The following is an 18,751-nucleotide window of genomic DNA, read 5'->3' as shown; positions in this document are numbered from 1 at the left end:
GTTTGCACCATGGCCCCCGCCAGGTGTCCAGAGGATGGGAGCAACCCCCTTCGAAGATCTAGAGGTAGACTTCACAGATGTGTAGCCGAGCAAGGGGTTCAGATATCTTCTAGTAATAGTATGCACATACTCTGGGTGGGTTGAAGCCTTCCCGACTAGGACAGAACAAAGCCAGGAAGTAGCTAAAGTCCTCTTGTGGGAGATTGTGCTCCGGTTTGGCCTGCCATTAATAATCCATAGTGACAATGGACCCGCATTTGTGGCAGACATTGTACAGGTTTTGACCAAATCTCTCAACATCACCTGGAGACTCCATACCGCTTACCGGCCCCAAAGTTCAGGGAAAGTAGAGCGAATGAAGCACCCCCTCGAGGGAACCTTACTAAAATTTTGTCAGGAGACTAACTAACCTCCCATGGCCGGGTCTGCTACCCCTAGCTCTCCTGTGTGCTCGCTGCACACCCGGGACATCAGGTTTCTCCCCATCCGAATTAATATATGAACGGCCTGCCCCGTGCTTGGGAAGCCTTCCAGGAAACTTGCATCAGGTTGGAGATAAAGGGATAAAGGAGCAGCTTCAGGCCCTGGGGGCCACCCTAAATAAATTACAAAAGTACACCATCGAGAGGGCCCCAATCTCCTTAGGGTCTCAGGTACACTCCTTCCAGACAGGGGACTCAGTTTGGGTCAAAGATTTGAAGAAAGACCCCCTGAAACCACCGTGGACAGGGCCCCACACTATTGTTCTAACCGGCCCTAGTGCCCTCAAGGTCTCAGGTGTCACTCCGTGGGTCCACCACTCCAGAGTGAAGAAAGCTCATCATTCGAACGAGGAGCCACACCAGTGGAGAGTCCAGCCAGACTTCACGAACCCACTCCAGCTTCACCTTCGACGAGACCCCACCGACTGATGGACACCTGCTCACCGTGGTCCCTGGCTCCCATCGGCATGATTTCCCTCATCTTGGGAATCGGACTCTACACTGTTGCCCCTCCTGACTGGACTTTCCCCCAGAGGCTTACTATTGTCATTGCTTACTGGGTGTCCCTAGGGTGTATTACTGCACTTACTTGTCCACGGGTTTCATCTGCTGTTGGGTTAGCCACGATGGCTCCCTCTACCTGAGGTCAAAGATCCCACTTTTACTGGCCCTCTGCTGTCTACTCCTGAGCGCATTTCACCATGGTTTTCCTGGCCCCAGTCAATCCCGGTCTTCTGTTACCTGGTGTGCTGTTCTTCTGCACTGCCTCTAGCTTGCCTGGCCAGGCAAGGGGGCCAAACTCTCGTATCACTGTTACTGGCAAATGGACTTTCCAGTTTATCCCCCTCAATCCCACACCAGCGCCCCCACTGACTTCTTCCACCTGGGATGGGCACACACCAAAGGTTAACCTCCATTTTGACGGATGCCAGCTTCTTGATACCTCCTTAGAACCTCATAGACGGTGTTCCTACCATGGCCCTCACTCTGGTTACTGGCTGGTAGATATCTACATCTGTGGGGGCCCTATGCCTCAACAGCGAAACACCTGCCCTCAGTTCTGCTCACAAGCCTAGGGATGTGAGTCATGGGTGGCGACTTGGCCAGGAATGGAACGGGTCCACCAGGTGGCACCTTAAACAGCACAGTGACATCCGGATTTCCTTGTCACGCAAGGCCACCCCATCCTCTTGCCTTAACAATCACTGTATACCGCTCACCCTCTCAGTCTTAGAACCCAGTGCCACATCATGGGCTATAGGAATCATTCTCCTGTTGAGCCAATATCACCCTATGGGGACTGACCCCATGGCCAAATTTATGATTAATTACATGTTCACACCAAGGCTTACAGTCAACCCTCAGAGTCAGACAGAAAATAACACCCTGGTGCGTCCCTGGGTCCCCCATCCACAAGCGTGACTTTACTTTGTGCCTGAAGCTAGTAAAGCAGATTTGCCAGTGGCACCATGTGGTGTCCCTTTGATTTGAAGGTACCACCTCTCAAGTGACTGTCTGGGTTTGAAGAAGAAGGGATTTCAAGTACAGACCTGGCTGGGAACTAGGAGCCCCACCCTAAGTGTGCACACACACCCTCACACACCCATTCAGGATTTGTCACTTTCTGAGCTTAGAGGTCCTGGCTCTCTGCCTCTTGGCAGTTCACAAATAGGAACTCCAGCTGAGCTGTGGTCGGGGCTCTCACATCTGTGGGGAGGGGAGCACAGATCCCCATCAGTCCCCGTCAGTCCTGGCACCTTGTGCTGGGCCAGGACCCCCTCCATCAATGCAGTGATCACAGGCCGCAGCACCCAGAGCCAGTGTCTGCTTATCAGCTGCTCAGCTCCCCTGGGCACAAGGTCTCCTGCCACAGCCCTGCTCACCCTTCCCCACAGGCGACACCCGCCAGCCTACCCCTTCAGGACCCCTCTGGGCACAGCGCTTAGCAACCACTTCTTTTAGCTCCATTCCAAGCCCAGGTTTCATGAAGGCAGCCTCCCCACACCCGCCCTTCCAGTCTCGGCTCCTGGAAGGCTGAGCCTCTGCCTTTCCCCCAGACGCTCATTCACAGGTCCCACACACAGCACGGACCAAACCCCTTAGCAACTGGATGGAGCGAAAACCCCCAGGCAACTGGTTTATTGGTTTCAACACTGGACTGTTGTTTTCCTTTCCAAAGTGCCTACTGTGGGGGTCCAGGGTATAAGGAATCCCAGGAGGGTCCCTCCGTGAGGGAGCCATAAAAAGAGGACAGCTCTGGGGGTAATCAGAGAGACGGGACTCGAGCAGAAGAGCCACAGGCTCCTGGGAGAACGGTAGTGTGAGAAGGGCCAGGAACGAGCTTATAACCAGCTGGCAGGATCAGCAGCCTGACAGACTAGATCCAGTCAGAGGCGTTTGATTTGGTGCATGCAGTGTACTTATAAATTGGTTGCCACATTTAAAAGTTGGAAGGTTCACATAACATAAAAGTCTGGCTTTTCTGGAGAAATTAGAAAGCTGGTAACTGGGCCTATGTTCCTTCCCGGCAACTCCTGAGGGGAGCAGGACCAGGGCAGCCCCCTCTGAGTGCCCTCGGTTTCCCATCACTCAGCCTGGCCCCTGACCCTTGGCTCACAAGGTCAAGAAACCAAGTTTCCCTGAGGTCAGGGCCAGCCTGACCAGTCTGAAGATCAGTCATGGATGGAGAGAGGCATGGGCAGTCTGGGAGCCCTCTAGAAATTGCAGGGATGAGTATAAGAGCCAAGTCTTCAGGAGGGATCGAGTTCACAGAAGAGCAAAGACATATAAGAAGGCCACTAGGGAAGTCCCTTCCTCATCCAGAAGGGCCGGATGGGGCCATCCTGACAACCACTCCGAAGTGTCCGGAACCCACCATCACAGCCGGGAGTCGGCCAGCCCACGTGGGGAGCTCCACCACATGTCCAGAACGATCTGAGAGGGCTGCCAGGGCCCCCAAGCTGAGAAAGACTTTGTAAGAGTTCTGGAAATGTTCCTCTTTACCTGTTTCCTCTTAGTGATTTACAGTAAATATCTCTAAGCCAAAAGTGTCCCATGAGTTTGTTTGGTGGGAGCAGGGGAGGAGGGCAGGCTGGGGAGACTAAGGGCTACAACATAGGAGAGGAATTCCCAAAGAGACAGAGGCGGGTGTAAATTCAGATTTGGGAGCCTGCTAGAAGGAAGAAAGAGTCCTGGGCCTGGGAAGTGATCCATGGAACCTACCAGGCCTTGATTACCCCTGTTGTTTCACAACACACCAGAGAAGTTTCTAGATCAGTGGTGTGCTGGAGCCAGTTCCTACCAGCTTGCAGGAGCCAATTGTCTACAACCTTCCCCAGCTTCAGAGGGTCCGTGGCTTCATACTGGTACCTTGAAAGCAGCCATCATGGGAATATTTCTACCACAGAAGTTGGCAAACTTCTGAGCCCTCCCCACCCCCAAGAGGCAGTTGTTAATTATCTACCCACATACCACTGCTGGTTCTCCCGTGGATCACCTACCTGTCACATCTGGCCCAGGATGTGCTTCTGTGAGAAGCACAGTGAGAAAACCCCCCAGACTCCACATTCCCCCATGGGTCCCAAACAGGAAATGAACCAAGCAGGCAAACGGCCTAAATCAGAATCCAACAGGAGTTCTAAATTATAATGAACCTTCACTGACTTCCCTCTGTTTTCTTTTTTTCTTTCTTTCTTCCTTTTTTCAAAATTTTTATTATTTTTATTTTTTTATTATGTTATGTTAGTCACCATACAGTACTTCATTAAGTTTTATTAATTTAAGTAATTTAAGTAATCTCTACACCCAACATGGGGCTTGAACTCATGACCCTGAGATCAAGAGTTACATGTTCCTCTGACTAAGCCAGCCAGGTGCCCCATTCCCTCTTTTTCCTAATTGCTTCTCCAGAGAGTCCAGGTCTGGGGAGAAGCTTTCTTTCCTCTAAGCGAGTTTTCTTTTTTCTTTCCGAGCTGAGTTCACATAGAAGGACTGGGGCCAAAGCTTGTGTTGTAACAAAAGCCATTCAAGGCCCTTGCCGTACATTTCCACCTCCCTGCATAGCGGACCGCCCAGCCCACATCTAGACAGGGCTCAGTGTTGCACAAAGAACCTGCAAGATGAGTGAAATGGCCTCCAACAGCCTCCTCCATTCACTGACTGCAGGGCAACACCCATGCTTTTGCCGTCAGCATAAATGGTCTCTCAGATATATTTCTAATCACCTTCCATCTGTCATACCCTTCACCCTTGATGTCACAGACATCACCAGGTCTTTTTCTTTTCTTTTCTCTCTTCCAGATCTCTTCCCTCCCAGCTGGGAAATGAAGGTTGATCTGCTGAGCAGCCCTTTCAGTTCCCTGTATTGCCCTGGGCCACAGCACCCAGCTGAACATCAGCTCAAGGAAAATTAGTTACACAAGAAAAGATATTTAACTATAGTACTTGGCCAGACTGAGAACAAAACTTACATAAGCATAATGATGTAAATATTTGAAAGCAGATTTAACCAAAAGTTCTGAAACAACTGAAGTGGCAGGATGTCCATAGGAAAATTTTCCTGTTTCTCTCCTTTATAATTGCAGAGCACTTTTTTTTTTTAAGATTTTATTCATTTATTTGACAGAGAGAGACACAGTGAGAGAGGGAACACAAGCAGGGGGAGTGGGAGAGGGAGAGGCAGGCTTTCCTGCCGAGCAGGGAGCCCAACGCAGGGCTGGATCCCAGGACCCTGGGATCATGACCTGAGCCAAAGGCAGACGCTTAATGACTGAGCCACCCAGGCGCCCCTGCATAGCACTTCTGACACTAGATGTGTGGGGTTTCCCAACACCAAGAAATTCTCTGCAACACCAAGTAGATGTCCTACAATTCAATTCTTATTTTTTAAATATTTTATTTATTTCTTTGTTTATTTATTTATTTATTTATTTATTTATTTATTTATTTGAGAGAGGGAGAGAGTGCACAGGGGGAGAGGTAGAGGTGGAGGGAGGAAGAGGGAAAGAATCCCAAGCAGACTCCCCTCTGAGCGCGGAGCCCAACGCAGGGCTCAATCTCATGACCCTGAGATCATTACCTGACTCGAAGCCAAGAGTCAGATGCTCAATTGACTCAGCCACCCAGGCCCCCTACAATTCAATTCTGACACTAACTGGAGTTAGGTGAAGACTCCACAGGTTAATGACTTAGTCCTACGACACTGCCACCCCCCATTTCTGATGCCAATGGCAAGTGGTGGGTCCCTGGGTTACTTACACAATGTCTGTCTGACTTGGCTACAAATCAGAGGTTCCCATAACCTTTGTCTTAGATTCAATTGTTGGCTGGAACTGCTCACAGAACTCCAGGAAACACTTGTGTTTATTGGTTTATTATAAAATAAAGCATATGATAAAGGATACAGATGAACAGCCAGATGAAGAGATACATAAGATGTGGTCTGGGAGGGTCTTGAGCACAGGAACCACTATTCCCATAGAGTTGGGGTGTACCAACCTGGAAGCTCTCCAAGCCCCATACTTTCAGTATTTGTATGGAGGCTTTCACTTGGGCATAATGGATCATTAACTCAATCTCCAGCCCCTGTCCCCTTCTTGAAGAATGGAGGGTGGTACCTACTGGGGAAGGTCATCAGGAAGACATAACTGCTGGTTGATCCATAAGTTGAACCCTAGTGATCAGAGGTCCTCTCCCCCACTCCTGTCCTTGGAATGTGGGTTTCACTTTCCTTTCCTACTCTGAGAGGCTGCTCCAAGGACATAGCCTTAAGTAATGATGTGGTGTTGAGAAGCCCTGCATAGTATACATGACTGAATCCAGTTAAGGCCCCTCTCTCCCTAAACCTAAAATGTGCCAGGTGGGTGCAGGGATCCACTTGTCTGGCTGCTACCCAAGACTAGCCTCTCCTATAAGTTCCCTTTCCTCCTTAAAACTGCCACCTACCAACCTGGAGTGACCTGCCTCTTTCTTCCGGTCTTTCTTCACCCTTCCCTTATGGGCTAGTTTCAGATTACACAGGGAAGCTCCCAAGGGGGTTCAAACCAACAGGAACTGTAAGTTCCAAGCTTCTCATCCTGGTTTGGTTTTGCTGGTGACCAGTGCCCATCCTGAAACTATCCAGGAGACTCATTTTCCAGAGTTGCCTCATTAGAACAAAAGACACTCAGATCACCCAGAAAATTCCCAAGGATTTAGGAGCTGTGTTCAGAAACCAGGGGCAGAAATCATTATATATTTTTTCTACTATTCCACAGTGTTCCTCTTCTAGGAGATTATGCGAAGTGAAATAAGTCAAGGAGAGAAAGTCAATAATCATATGGTTTCACTTATTTGTGCAACATAAGGAATAGCATGGAGGACACTAGGAGAAGGAAGGGAAAAATGAAGCGGGGGGGAAATCGGAGGGAGAGATGAACCATGGGGGACTATGGACTCTGAGAAACAAACAGGGTTTTAGAGGGGAGGGCGGTGGGTTAGCCTGGTGATGGGTATTAAGGTGGGCACGTATTGAATGGAGCACAGGGTGTTATACCCAAACAATGAATCATGGAACACTACATCAAAAACTAATGACGTAATGTATGGTGACTAACATAACATAATAAAATAAAATTTAAAAAAAAAAGAGCGTTCCTTTTCTAGTCAGGCAACAAGAGATGCTGATCCCACTGGAGTATACAATCTGCAAGGGAAGTCAGGCTGTGCAAGGGTGATAACTCAGCTCCCATGTGGCTCTTGGTCAATGATCAGATTCAGGCACTGATTCTTCTTGGAATTAGGACAGCAAGTGCCACCTTCCTGGGATCAGGCTCCTGTGGAGCCCCTCCTCCCTGCTCCCGTTTCCTCAGATTCCTCTCCAGTCCTTTCTGAGATTCCTCTTTTCTCTCTTGTCTCCTCCTCGAGTCCCATCTTTTCCATCAAGTAGCACAGATAGAGACTGCAAGGGAATGAAGGGGTGCCAGGTACCAGGGGAGGCCTGGGACAAGCCAGAGGGCACGAGGTATGGTGCCAGGCAGCTGCCACGGCACAGGAACCGACATGCTCTGCTGCCAGATCTTCCTCCTCATCCGGAGGTCTTTGACCAGCTTTGTGTGACACTCCCTGTTTTTTAAATGTTAGCAAAGAATTCGAATAGTTTTGGCTAGATCCAAAGACTGAATCAATCAGAAACCTGGTTTCCCTGTCCTTGAAGAAACTTCATTCAACTCTTCACAGAACATGAGGAGAATATTTCTATTCTAGTCTTCTGGGACAGCCAAATACAGAAAGTGGGGCAAAACCTGTAAACTTCCCTATTAAGTCAGTTTGATTTTTCAGAAACTGCCCCAAATCACCACCACCACCACCATCATCATCATAATTCCACCTTTGCACGGTTCTGACTTTCACAACATGCTTTTCTCCAGTGAATTAAAAACTAGGACTTCTAGTTGAAACCTGGCAGTTTTAATTCAATAGAAGAAATAACCACCACCAAAAATGCCCACAACCTTGCAGACACTGGCTGAACGCCCCTCCCGCCTTTCCACTGAAAGCTGTCTCTCTTGCAGACTTGCCAGGGACAAGGCCTCCACTGCCCAGCTCCCCACCTCACCCCCAGCACCCATCCCCTTCCCTGGTGTTCCCAAAGCCTGACAGCACCTTTGTTAAGCTGACTTAACCAAATGATTCTCTGTCTCTGCCTCTAAGACCTTCTCCTTCTCACCGGTATCCCCTCCAGGGACCAGCCGGTGGAAGATTCTCTGTGTAACCCCTTGTCTGGGATATAAGAACAGGTAGCTAAGGGAGGTGAGTTGGTTTTCTGGGTGCCAGGACCATACCAGACAGAGGTCTTACGTGGTCTTGCTGCAGAGCACACACCACAAAGTCTCCACCAACACACACAGACACTCCACCAACACTCTCCAATCAAGAGACAGACCTCCCTTACCTTTCTGGGAATTTTCTTGGAATGTTCTTGGATTGCCCCCCAAACATTCCAGGGCAGCCCTCCAAGGCCCCATGTACCATATGCTATTTCTTTATGCACTTTTTTTCTCTTTAACAAATGTTTCTTTCTGGACTCAGGCCAGGCCTATTAAGCATTCATGCCCAAGCAGCATCTACTTCTCCCCCGGTGCTGGGTGGGGCTTGGAGCTAAAGGCTACAAACATCTGTCGGTGTTGTGTCAAACCAGTCCAGCCTTGCCTAATCGTCTGCAGAGGCAGCTTGCTGCTGAAGGCCTGGTGACGAAAAGGAAAGAGATTTGTATCAGAGGGGGCTGCACCGGCAGCACCAAGGTCCATCCAGAAAGCGTTCACTCGCTTTGCTACTTTCTCAGTCCTACCAGCCCCAACCTCAGAACCCAGCCATGATAAGAAGATGCTTCCAGGTGGCAGTAAGACTTGGCCGGCACAGAGTCCTTCCTGGTGTCCCCCAGGTCCTGCCCAGACTCAACCCCACCTCAGCATTCGGATCCTCCACGGACGCCCTGGTCAGTAAGTTCCCAGCTCAGCCGGGTAGGCAGCACTTCTCTTGGGGGCCTAGGGCATAGGAGCACCCCAAATTTCCTCTTCCCAGATGATAGCTGGGGCAAGTGGGCAGTGTGTTGGGGAGCTATTTGATTTGGTAAAGGGAAGGTGCTTTTAGGATATCAAGTAACCCAGATCAAGGGGCTCCTGGCTGGCTTAGCTGGTAGAGCATGTGACTCTTGATTTCAGGGTCGTGAGTTCAAGCCCCATGTAGGGCCTAAAGATAGGAAGGGATGAAGGAAGGAAGGAAGGGAGGAAGGGAGGAAGAAAGAAAGAAAGGGAGGGAGAGAGAAAGAAAGGAAGAAAGAAAGAAAAGCAGGCAGAAAGAGAAGGAAGACTGGGAAGGGAAGGAAAGAAAGGAAGGCAGGAAGGCAGGAAGGAAAAACAAGTAGGCAGAAAGAGAAGGAAGGAAAGGAAAGGAAGAGGAAGGGAAGGGAAGGGAAAGGAGACTAAGGAGCATAGATCCAAAACTAAGACCACCAGGACACTTTTGTCCTGGTCTGAAACTCGTGTGACCACCAATGAGTCACTTTCTTCCTGTGGAACTCAGACCATTGCAACTGAGTTGGGGCATTTCCAGATGGACGGTTCTGTGTGAGGTTTGGTGAGCAGCCCGCCTACTGCCCACAGTTGTTACTGGTCCATGAGTGCTTGATGGGGCTCAGAGGGCTCACTTTTCCCACAGATAGTTTCACACTTCGGTGGGCACCCGAAACATGTTTCAAAGGAGCCACCTTTCCAGGGCAGGCCCACAGCTGTAGACAGAATGGGGATAGCCCTTGAGGTAAGGAGGTGGTAGCAATGGTCCTCCACCACTGGTCGCACCCCCTAGGGTAGACAGTGTCTGAGGACAGGCTCTAGTCTGACCATCAGTTCTTATACTCACAAGCTTGGCAACCTTAGCCATATTTCCTCAGTTTCCCCATCTGTACAGTGGGGCTTAGACTAGCAGTTCTTAGCTTCAAAGAACAGCTCACAGGTTTTTAAACAGGACAGTGGTAAGGCACACCACAGAGCAGTATGCCCCTACTTGTCAGCCCTGGTTCCTTTTTTTTCCTTCCTTTGCACCTTAGCATCCCCTTGCCAGTCACCCGCAGGTGGCTCCCAGCCCTCTGCAAGGAAAATGGGCCACTTCCTGTAAGTCAACACTGGTGGAAGGGCTTGAGGAGTCAAGAACCCAGGAGCAAACCACCTAGAGGTCCCACAGCCCAAACAGCAGCCCCCCATCCCCCAGGAAGCTGTTTAATCTCCCTGATTTTTCCCTCCCAGGTCTCAAGATTCTGTCTGAAGAAGACAGATTTGAAGGATTATGCCCTTCCCAATGCCAGCTGGTGTCCAGACATGCTGACCCTGTACCAGGAATTTCTGGAGAAGACCAAGACTGACGGCTGGATCAAACTGCCCTCCTTCAAGTCCAACAGAGACCACATCCAGGGGCTGACCCTCCCATTTGGGTTAGCAGTGGCCTCAGGTAGGGCCTGGCCTGGGAGGGCCTCTGGGCACACCTGCTCCCCAGCCCACCGGGTGGGTTCAGCCAGTTCCTCTCACTGTGCTGACTCTCCTGACCCTCAGGAAGATCCACAAGCTCCCTTCCAGTTCTCAGCTGGAAGTTCTCTCTGTGTCTGACCCACCTCTGATGCTGGAGAAGAGAAGAGTATTCTCTGTGATCTCTGCTTCCCTCCTCACATCCAAGAGAACACAACCCAGTGTCGGCCTTTGCTCCCTGCCAAGAGCCAACCGCTGAGCACAGCCCCTCAGCCCCCTGCCCTTCTGTTTTCTCGCTGGGTGTTCTTCCTGTACTGTCAAGCCTTATCCCAAGTCCTCCTCTTTACCCAGTAAAGGCCCTGGGGCCTGCCTCCCCCACTGTGGGCCTCAGCACACCGTCCCTGCTCTACTGGGTCCACAGCCAGTCTCCCCAAACACCCACCAGATCAGATGGATAGAACTTTCCACCTTCAGCTTTCTTCATGTGTGTAGATGCATGTGTGTGCATGTGTACATGCATATCCCTGTTTTCTTGTCTCTCTCATTCATATATGTGGTTTTCCTGCCCACTGATGAATGGGTGGTGCAGTAGGCAGATGACCTTTGCGTTTATGCCACAAAGCAGGGTCACCAAAATAATTTTTTTCAAAATATTTGATATCCATCAAAAAAGGATGTAGTTGTTGTAATAGTTGTCTTGGGGGAAAAAATATCAGGACTTTGGTGGACTTTTCTGTACTTATTTTACTGTGTTTTTTTTTTAAGATTTTGTTTTTAAGTAATCTCTACACCCAACATGGGGCTCAAACTCACAATCCCAAGATCAAGAGTCACATGCTCTACCAACTGAGTCAGCCAAGCATCCCGATTTTACTGTTTAGTACTGTTGTTATTTTGAATTATATGTGAATTACATGTTATAGTTTTAATTTCCCATGTTTAAGGTCTGTTAAAGTCTTGATCTGGCCATGAGCTTATATCTACCCCTCAGCCAGGGAACTTTCTTGAGTATTTCTCCCTCCAGACCGAGGGGTCCCTGAGGAGAGGGCTGTGTCTCCAGTCTCAGATTGAATGCTCCCTGAGGGCAGAGGCTGGGTGTCCTCTGGTTCTCTCCTGGACCCTGTGCCAGGGTCCTACCAGGCCTAAGGCAGGGCTCCACCCATGGTGCTGAATGACTGGCCCTGCATCCTAACTGGGCCCCACACACTCATGCACCCCCTTCTCCAGCTACAACACTGCCCATCTCTCCCTAGACATAAGTGATTGGCGCATCTTCACCAGGTGCATCCAAGTGGAAGGACAAGGCTACGAGTATGTCATTTTTTTCCACCCATCCAAGAAGAAGTCCATCTGTCTTTTCCAACCTGGCCCCTACCTGGAGGGGGCCCCAGGGTAAGCCACAGGCAGGGTCTGGGTGGATGTCCTTGGCCGCTTTCTGGGCTTGGCTCAGCTGATGGATGAGCCACACACCAGGCCCCGGAGTCTGTACCTCTCCCTAAGGAGCTGGGTGGGGGTGGTGAGCACTGGACTTCTGTCTCAACACGAGGGCACTGGAAGGGCACTCCGGGTCATCTGGTCCAGTCCCCATTGTGCAGATAAGGAGAGCCTCCTTAGGGAGGTCTGATATTTTTCCAATAAGGTGGTCTTAGAGGCCACTTTGAGAAAGGTGTTGTGAACTTGGAAGAGGACAAGATCTGGAGCCAGGCTTTCAGTCCGGCTCTGCCTTACTGGCCTTGGAAACCTAAGCAAGCAATTTAACCTCTGGTCTTCAGCCTTCTTACCTGAAACCTGAGGCAATAATATCCAGCTGCCAGAATGACTGAAAGATACGATATTATGGGACTATGTATATGTACTCACAAATCATATGGTACAATATAGCTCTCAGACACCATCTCTCCAGACTTCATGTTTTGTCCAGGAGCAAGCTGAGGCACACGGAGGTAAGGTAGCACAGTAGTACACACAACCAAGGCAGATCAGGTCTCTAATCCAGGACCTGGGACTCCAATCCATTGATCTCTCCATTATACTCTGCTGCCTTCAAACTTGGGATAGGCCCAGGAAGGAACTCACACTAGGTAAATTCCACAAGGGAGAGCAAGCTGGCCTTGAGCCTCTTGCCCAAGGCCACTGGGCCACCAAGTCCATGGTCATCTACCTTCTCCTGCATCCCCGTTCCTTCTTTAGACAGTCACTGAAGGCTATTGGTGGTGCCAGAGTTCCTACAAAGGAGACAGAAGGGTGGGGGGGCAGCTTTAGGGTCCAAAGGCCTGGGAGGGACTCAGTGGCAGTTAAATTCAGAGATCTTAATAGATGTCAGCACCTTCACAGGCCATGGATTCAGACCGCAGCCCTTGGTCACCTTGGCCATCCCAAAGGCATCTTCCGTGAGGACAATGATTTTCCCACTGATGCATCAGCTGCTGGGGGACTAGGTCAGAGCCCTACACAGGTCAGGAATGCCCTTCATTCTGAAGAGGAAAACACCGGAAGGCGGGGATGGGGGGTGAAGTGTAGCCGATTTTTATTTAGGGGCTTATGGAAGTGGGGCAGGAGAGGCAGAGGAGGACCATTCAACACTGAAGCAGGTGGGTTGAGGGGTTCAGAGAAGAGATTCATACTGAATAGAAAGAAATACCCAGTTCAGGGGCGCCTGGGTGGCTCAGTTGGTTAAGCGACTGCCTTCGGCTCAGGTCATGATCCTGGAGTCCCGGGATCAAGTCCCGCATCAGGCTCTGCTCAGGAGGGAGTCTGCTTCTCCCTCTGGCCCTCCCTCCTCTCATGTGCTCTCTCTCTCTCTCTCTCTCATTCTCTCTCTCTCTCAAATAAATAAATAAAATCTTTAAAAAAAAAAAAGAAAAGAAAAGAAAAAGGAATACCCAGTTCAGTCTATCTACTATGTAGGGAAAAATACCAGTTCTCAACTACTATGTCTTTCTCTCCTGTGTGTCTCCTTTGCTACTCACACAGGACCTTTACTTCTGATAGTTCTGATCACCAAATGGGGAGAGGCTTTTCTCCACATGAGGCAATTCTGTGACACCAACTGGGTGTCCTACAATTTAACTCCATTCTGACACCATCTACCTGGAGACAGCATCAGATCCCACAGGGTAAGGGCTCAGTCCATGAGACTGACCCCACTTCAGATGCCAAGAGCAAGTAGCAGGCTACCAGGTTCCCACAACTTCTGTCTGACTTGGCTATGTTAGGAAGCAAGAATTTCCTGTCCCCTTCAAGGGTCCTTCCAGCTGGACTAAGAATCAAATTGACATGGGACAGATTAACAGGAGAAAGTCAAATTTAATAGTGTACATACAGGCAATCCACACAGACATGGAAATTCTAAAGACAGGCAAAATGAAAACTATATGTCATCCTGAACTAAGGAGCAGGGGACAGAGGTCTGGGACTTTGAAGGGAAGGAATGCACTTCACGGGGCCATAAGAAGAAGAGCAGATGCTTGGTAATTAGCTGCTTGCCCTGCCATACAGATGGGTCACTCAGGTAAAATTTTTCTCTGGTAATAACCTTTATTCTGGGAAAGACCCCCAATTTAAATTCTTCTATGTAGTGAAGGGAGGGGCAAAAGTTTCTCTTGAGCCCACAGGGTCTTGATTGCCTTCAGCTCAAAATAATATTCACGCCAGATTGGCCCATCTTGGGACAGCTTGCCTTGGCCCCTACAGTTGCAAATCAGAGGTTCTCACAAACCCCTCCTGATGTTCAATTACTTTGCTAGAGAGGTTTCCAGAACTCAGGGAAACACTTATATTTACCAGTTCATTAAAGGATACAGAAGAACAGCCAGATGAAGACATGCATACAGCGAGGTCTGGGAGTATCCCAAGCACACGCAGGCCTTTCTGTCCCTGTGGGGTCAGAGTGCATCACCCTCCCACTGGGCTTGTGTTTGCCAGCCTGGAAGCTCTCTGAACCTTTGGGATTTTATGGACGCTTCCTCACGCAGGCATGATCCATCACATACTCCATTTCCAGCCCTTCTTCTTTCTCTAGAAGCTTCTAATCATGGCTTCCTCTTTCTGGGGACCAGCCCCCATCCAGGAGCCATTCAGGAGCCTACCCAGAGTCACCTCAATAGAACAAGACACTCCCATCACCCAGGAAATTACGAGGATTCCAACAGCGCTGTGTTGAATCCAGGCCAGAGACCAATACATATGTTCTATCTTGTCACAAGTATCCACCCAGCTCTAGGCGATGAGGAGAAATAGGTTGCTGGCTGGCCAAGAGCTATCCTGCAGAATCCACACACTTGCCAATGGGTCCCCTGTCTGGCCAATGAGGATAACAAGGGAAGAGCAGGTTTGGGGTTCTTTGGCACCAACTTCTTCTTCCCTCTTTCAAGCAATGTGGAAGGAGGGGGTTTTATAAACATTACCTCATGTAATCTGATGAAATAGGAATTATTTTTATTCAGAATTCATAGTGGAAAAACTTAGGCTCAGAAAAGCTTAGCAACTTAGCAACTTGCTCAAGATCAGACAGCATCATGGAGTCGAACCAGGTTGGAGCGGTTCCATGGCTCCCGGCTCTTTCCCCTCCTGGTGGTGGGAACAAGAGGGTAATCCATGCTAGCACAGTGGGGCAGCTGGCCTGGTCCCTGGAGAATCATGTTTTTGAAAATCAGAACCTTGAATCTGTTTTGTGTTATCTGCATTCTAGATTTGGGCGTCCTTCTATTTTCCCCAACTTCACCAACAGTGAAGTAGCTTTGGCATGACGGTCAGTTTACACAAGTGACCTTGAGAATTCCACTGACTCTAAGTAAAGCAGGTGTTTGCAGCATCCTGCTGAAGGGGGCCCTGGGCTTTCTGCAGGCAGCACTGCTCAGGAGGCCGTCCTGTTGGCACTGGAGAGGGCAAAAGTTACGGTTCACATTTACCTATCTTGAAAATGTGGGCTCGGCCCCGGCTATAGCGATGGGTAAGGTGGGAGCTGGCCCAAGGCCATGCCTCGGAGCCCAAGCCGAAAAGCACAGGGGCTTTTCCATCCCTTGTATGAGCACACCTTTCCAAATGATGGCAGTTGCTGCCAGCAATTAGGTGATGAATCAGAAAAAAAAAATGTTTTTCCATTAATTTTTTTAAAAGATTTTATTTATTCATTCCAGACACAGAGATACAGAGAGAGAGAGCACGAGCAGAGGGAGAGGGAGAGGGAGAGGGAGAAGCAGGCTCCCCACTGAGCCAGGAGCCCGACGTGGGGCTCGATCCGAGGACCCTGGGATCATGACCCTAGCCAAAGGCAGACGCTTAACCATCTGAGCCACCCAGGCACCCCTTTCCATTAACTTTATCAGAAAAGAAAAAAAAAAATCTCACATTTTTCCTGGCAAAATAAAATAATTATGTCAGGGGTTGCTCATGCTGCTGAAGCAACATGGGAGAAAAGCTGAAGTGATTTGGACCAGTTTGATCAGCTGGGATCCTGCTCTGCTTCCTTTCTTCTCCCGTAGAAAGATAGAGGCAGGGTGGCTCCGCATCAGGATCAGGGTGGGTGTCAGGGAAGCTTGCAGCCCTGGCCTTGTTCCTGCCCCACCCCATCCCCAGGTTTGCTCATGGAGGGTCCCTGGCTGCCATGATGGACGAGACCTTCTCTAAAACTGCTTACCTGGCTGGAGAGGGGCTATTCACAGTAAGCCTCAACATCAGGTTCAAAAAGTAAGTATGGATCCTTGGGGCGTTGGCCAAAGTCATGGCCTTTTTATCACTGAGGAGTGGCCATGCTCAGGGGTTGGGTGCGGAAGCCCTGTCTGCCGCCCTCCTTCCCCAGCTGCTGCTCAGCTGTTCCTCTACTCCAGGCCAGAGCACAGCCTCTGACATCAGACTCTGGAAGTCTGCAAGTGGGCCACGAGCCCTGAGCCACTTATTCCTTCAGGCAGAGTGGGATGAAGAGAAGGCTGGAGAAACAGAGGGGTGAAGGGATGGCGGCCAGGGATTCATATGAGGGATGAACTAAGCCACCTCCTCTTCCAGCTTGATTCCTGTGGGCTCTCTGGCTGTACTGAAAGTTGACGTGGAAAAGATCGAGGACCAGAAGGTTTACATGTCGTGCATCGCCCAGAGCAGGGACCAGCAGACAGTCTATGCTAAGTGCTCAGGTAAAGAGGTTCTCAGCCTCAGCACCAGACTCTGTCCTGCCACCATCACCCTCAGGACCAATGGAAGGAAGAATGCTGAGGATGCGCTCCCAAGCTGGGATCCAGCTTTTTAGAGTGGGACCAGGCACCTGCTGTAGACTCCAATGAAAGAGCACCTGGCTAGGATTCTTTTCTATGTAGGAGTGGCCTGACCTGTTCCACAAGGACAGGATTGGGCACCAGGTGACAGGATGCAAATGTTCAGAGCACCCCAACCAGCTCCTGAACAGCTTGTCCTCTTCTCTGCAGGTGTTTTCCTGCAGCTGCAGCTGGAAGAGGAGTCATCCCAGTAACAGTTACTGTGCCTTCCTGCTGACTGCCCAGCTCGCTTGGGACCCACTGCACGGCAAGGAGGGGTCCCCAGGAAGTGACTGGTGACGGGAAGGAGAGGCCACTTTCCTCTGAATAAATAGATTCGTGGCCTCATTCTCAGCTAAGACCCTTCTGTAGCAGGAAATCAGAATCCTGACAGCACCTCCCACACACCCACTTCCCCAGTCAGCACCAAGAGACCTCCTGAGCACCTGCAGGTGCCGGGCCCTGGGTGAGGCACCAAGCACACAGTGAGGAAAGACTTTAAAGAGTATAGCCTGGGAGGGGGGGTGACATAAAGTTTTGTTTCTTAGAAAGATGACTCTGGTGGCAGTAAAGGGAGGGTCAGCAAGCCTGAAGGTGGGAACCCTGGTTAGGAGACCCCTGCACAGCCCCCAGCTAGAGATAGTAAGGGCCTGCCATTGATCAGAGCTTTGGAGATGAAAGATGGAACATGTTATAAACAAAAGAGCTTGGGACTTTGCCACTAATTATAAGTAGTGGATTTGTGAAGAGTCTTCCAGGATGCCTCCAGGCTTTTGACCTAGGATTTGTGGGTGGCATTACCAGGAATGCGGAGGAGCAGGTTTGAGGTGGGGGTGGATAATGAGTTTCGTTTCCCACGCACTGAGCTTGAAGTGCCCATGGCACTTCAGCCACATGGTGAGCACCAGCAGAGCCTGGATATTGTGGTCTGGAGCTTGGGACGGATGAACAACTGCCTCAGTCTGTAAATCATCGATGTAAAAACGGACATGGAACTCCTGGGAGGGAAGTATAGAGTGAAAGGCGGGGAAGGGAGAAAAATGAAGGCTAGGGAAGGGGTCATAGATAGAACTTGCAGTTGGGCAATGGACAAAAGCCACCAGAGACCAAGGATAGGACAGGAGTGACTATTCTGAAGAGGGAGAGGTCAACAGTGTCAAATGTGAAAGGTAAGGCAAGACAGATGGGGACTAAAAACAGGCCTTTGCCTTTGGCAACGAGGAAGGTGAGGGTCTTCTTTGCCGGGTGGGAGCAAAATCCAGAATATGGTGAATGAAAAAATGGACGGGACTGACAAAGTGAATCTAGATGATTCTTTCTAGGAATGTTGTTGTTATTGATGATGTTATTTAAGGAAAGAGGGTTGACTATATTTATAAATTGCTTTGGAAGGAGCCAGTGGAGAGAGGCTGAAACTCTAGCAGGGAGAGAGAGGTGTCATCCAGCAGAACAGCTATCTGGTCTCAGAGATGGATCAAGAGCACTGGTGGAGACAGCATCAGTGACTCTGATACCAAAAAAGGAAGGAGTAGAAGGGGGAGTGCATAGCAGGATGGGAGGTTGAGGGGATTCATGCCAGAGGACTTCAGCACCCTCAGTGAAACAGGAGGCAAGGCCCTCAGTGGGGAGAGAGGTCTGGAAGAAGGGCAATGATTGCCATAGGCCACTGGGGGATCAGAACAAACCAACCCGGTACATGTGGGCCGAGGCATGCAGAAGGCCCAACTGCTGGTGGAAAATGGGGGTCTGGAGTATACTGACCTGGGGTGAGGGGAAGGCGTGAGCCAGCTAGCAGGACTACAGGATGATGGCACTAAATCAGGCAAGGAAACTGTGGTAAAGGAGAAAAAAGAACATGGCTAGCACACATTTTTGAGGAGGAGTGGTCTGACATGAAGGAGAAGAATAGAGACTGGAGGAGGCAGTCGTCATCTGGGAGAAGCCAGAGCCTCCTCTGAGCAGAGGAGAGAAGTGGGAAACTGAGCAGCTCGGGACAGGCAGGATGCCATCAAAACTAAGTGGGTGCAGA

The 18,751-nt window shown here is 50.0% G+C and overlaps 1 protein-coding gene across 2 annotated transcripts; it reads left to right on the top strand.

Annotated features, from left to right (window-relative positions):
* Positions 1–8,674: 8,674 nt before the first annotated feature.
* On the top strand, positions 8,675–17,198 carry THEM5 (thioesterase superfamily member 5). Of its 2 annotated transcripts, XM_027604071.1 has the most exons (6): positions 8,675–8,955; positions 10,262–10,463; positions 11,731–11,869; positions 16,055–16,165; positions 16,481–16,605; positions 16,894–17,198. In XM_027604071.1, exons 1-6 carry the CDS (start codon positions 8,833–8,835, stop codon positions 16,935–16,937), a joined length of 744 nt encoding a protein of 247 aa, XP_027459872.1. In that variant the 5' UTR covers positions 8,675–8,832; the 3' UTR covers positions 16,938–17,198. The 2 variants fall into 2 exon arrangements, with proteins under 2 accessions (XP_027459872.1, XP_027459867.1); XM_027604066.1 differs by lacking the exon at positions 16,894–17,198 and having other exon boundaries at positions 16,481–16,804.
* Positions 17,199–18,751: the final 1,553 nt, after the last annotated feature.

Source organism: Zalophus californianus, chromosome 4 (genome assembly GCF_009762305.2).
Source record: "Zalophus californianus isolate mZalCal1 chromosome 4, mZalCal1.pri.v2, whole genome shotgun sequence".
Lineage (NCBI taxonomy): Eukaryota > Metazoa > Chordata > Mammalia > Carnivora > Otariidae > Zalophus > Zalophus californianus.
The sequence above is the reverse complement of the archived record's forward strand: the minus strand, read 5'-3'. Positions and strand labels throughout refer to the sequence as shown.

Coding starts and splice junctions, on each gene's coding strand:
- THEM5 (XM_027604066.1), top strand. CDS start 8,833: ATGATAAGAAGATGCTTCCAGGTGGCAGTAAGACTTGGCCGGCACAGA. Junction 8,956..10,261: donor GATCCTCCACGGACGCCCTG/GTCAGTAAGTTC, acceptor TTTCCCTCCCAG/GTCTCAAGATTCTGTCTGAA. Junction 16,166..16,480: donor CTCAACATCAGGTTCAAAAA/GTAAGTATGGAT, acceptor CTCCTCTTCCAG/CTTGATTCCTGTGGGCTCTC.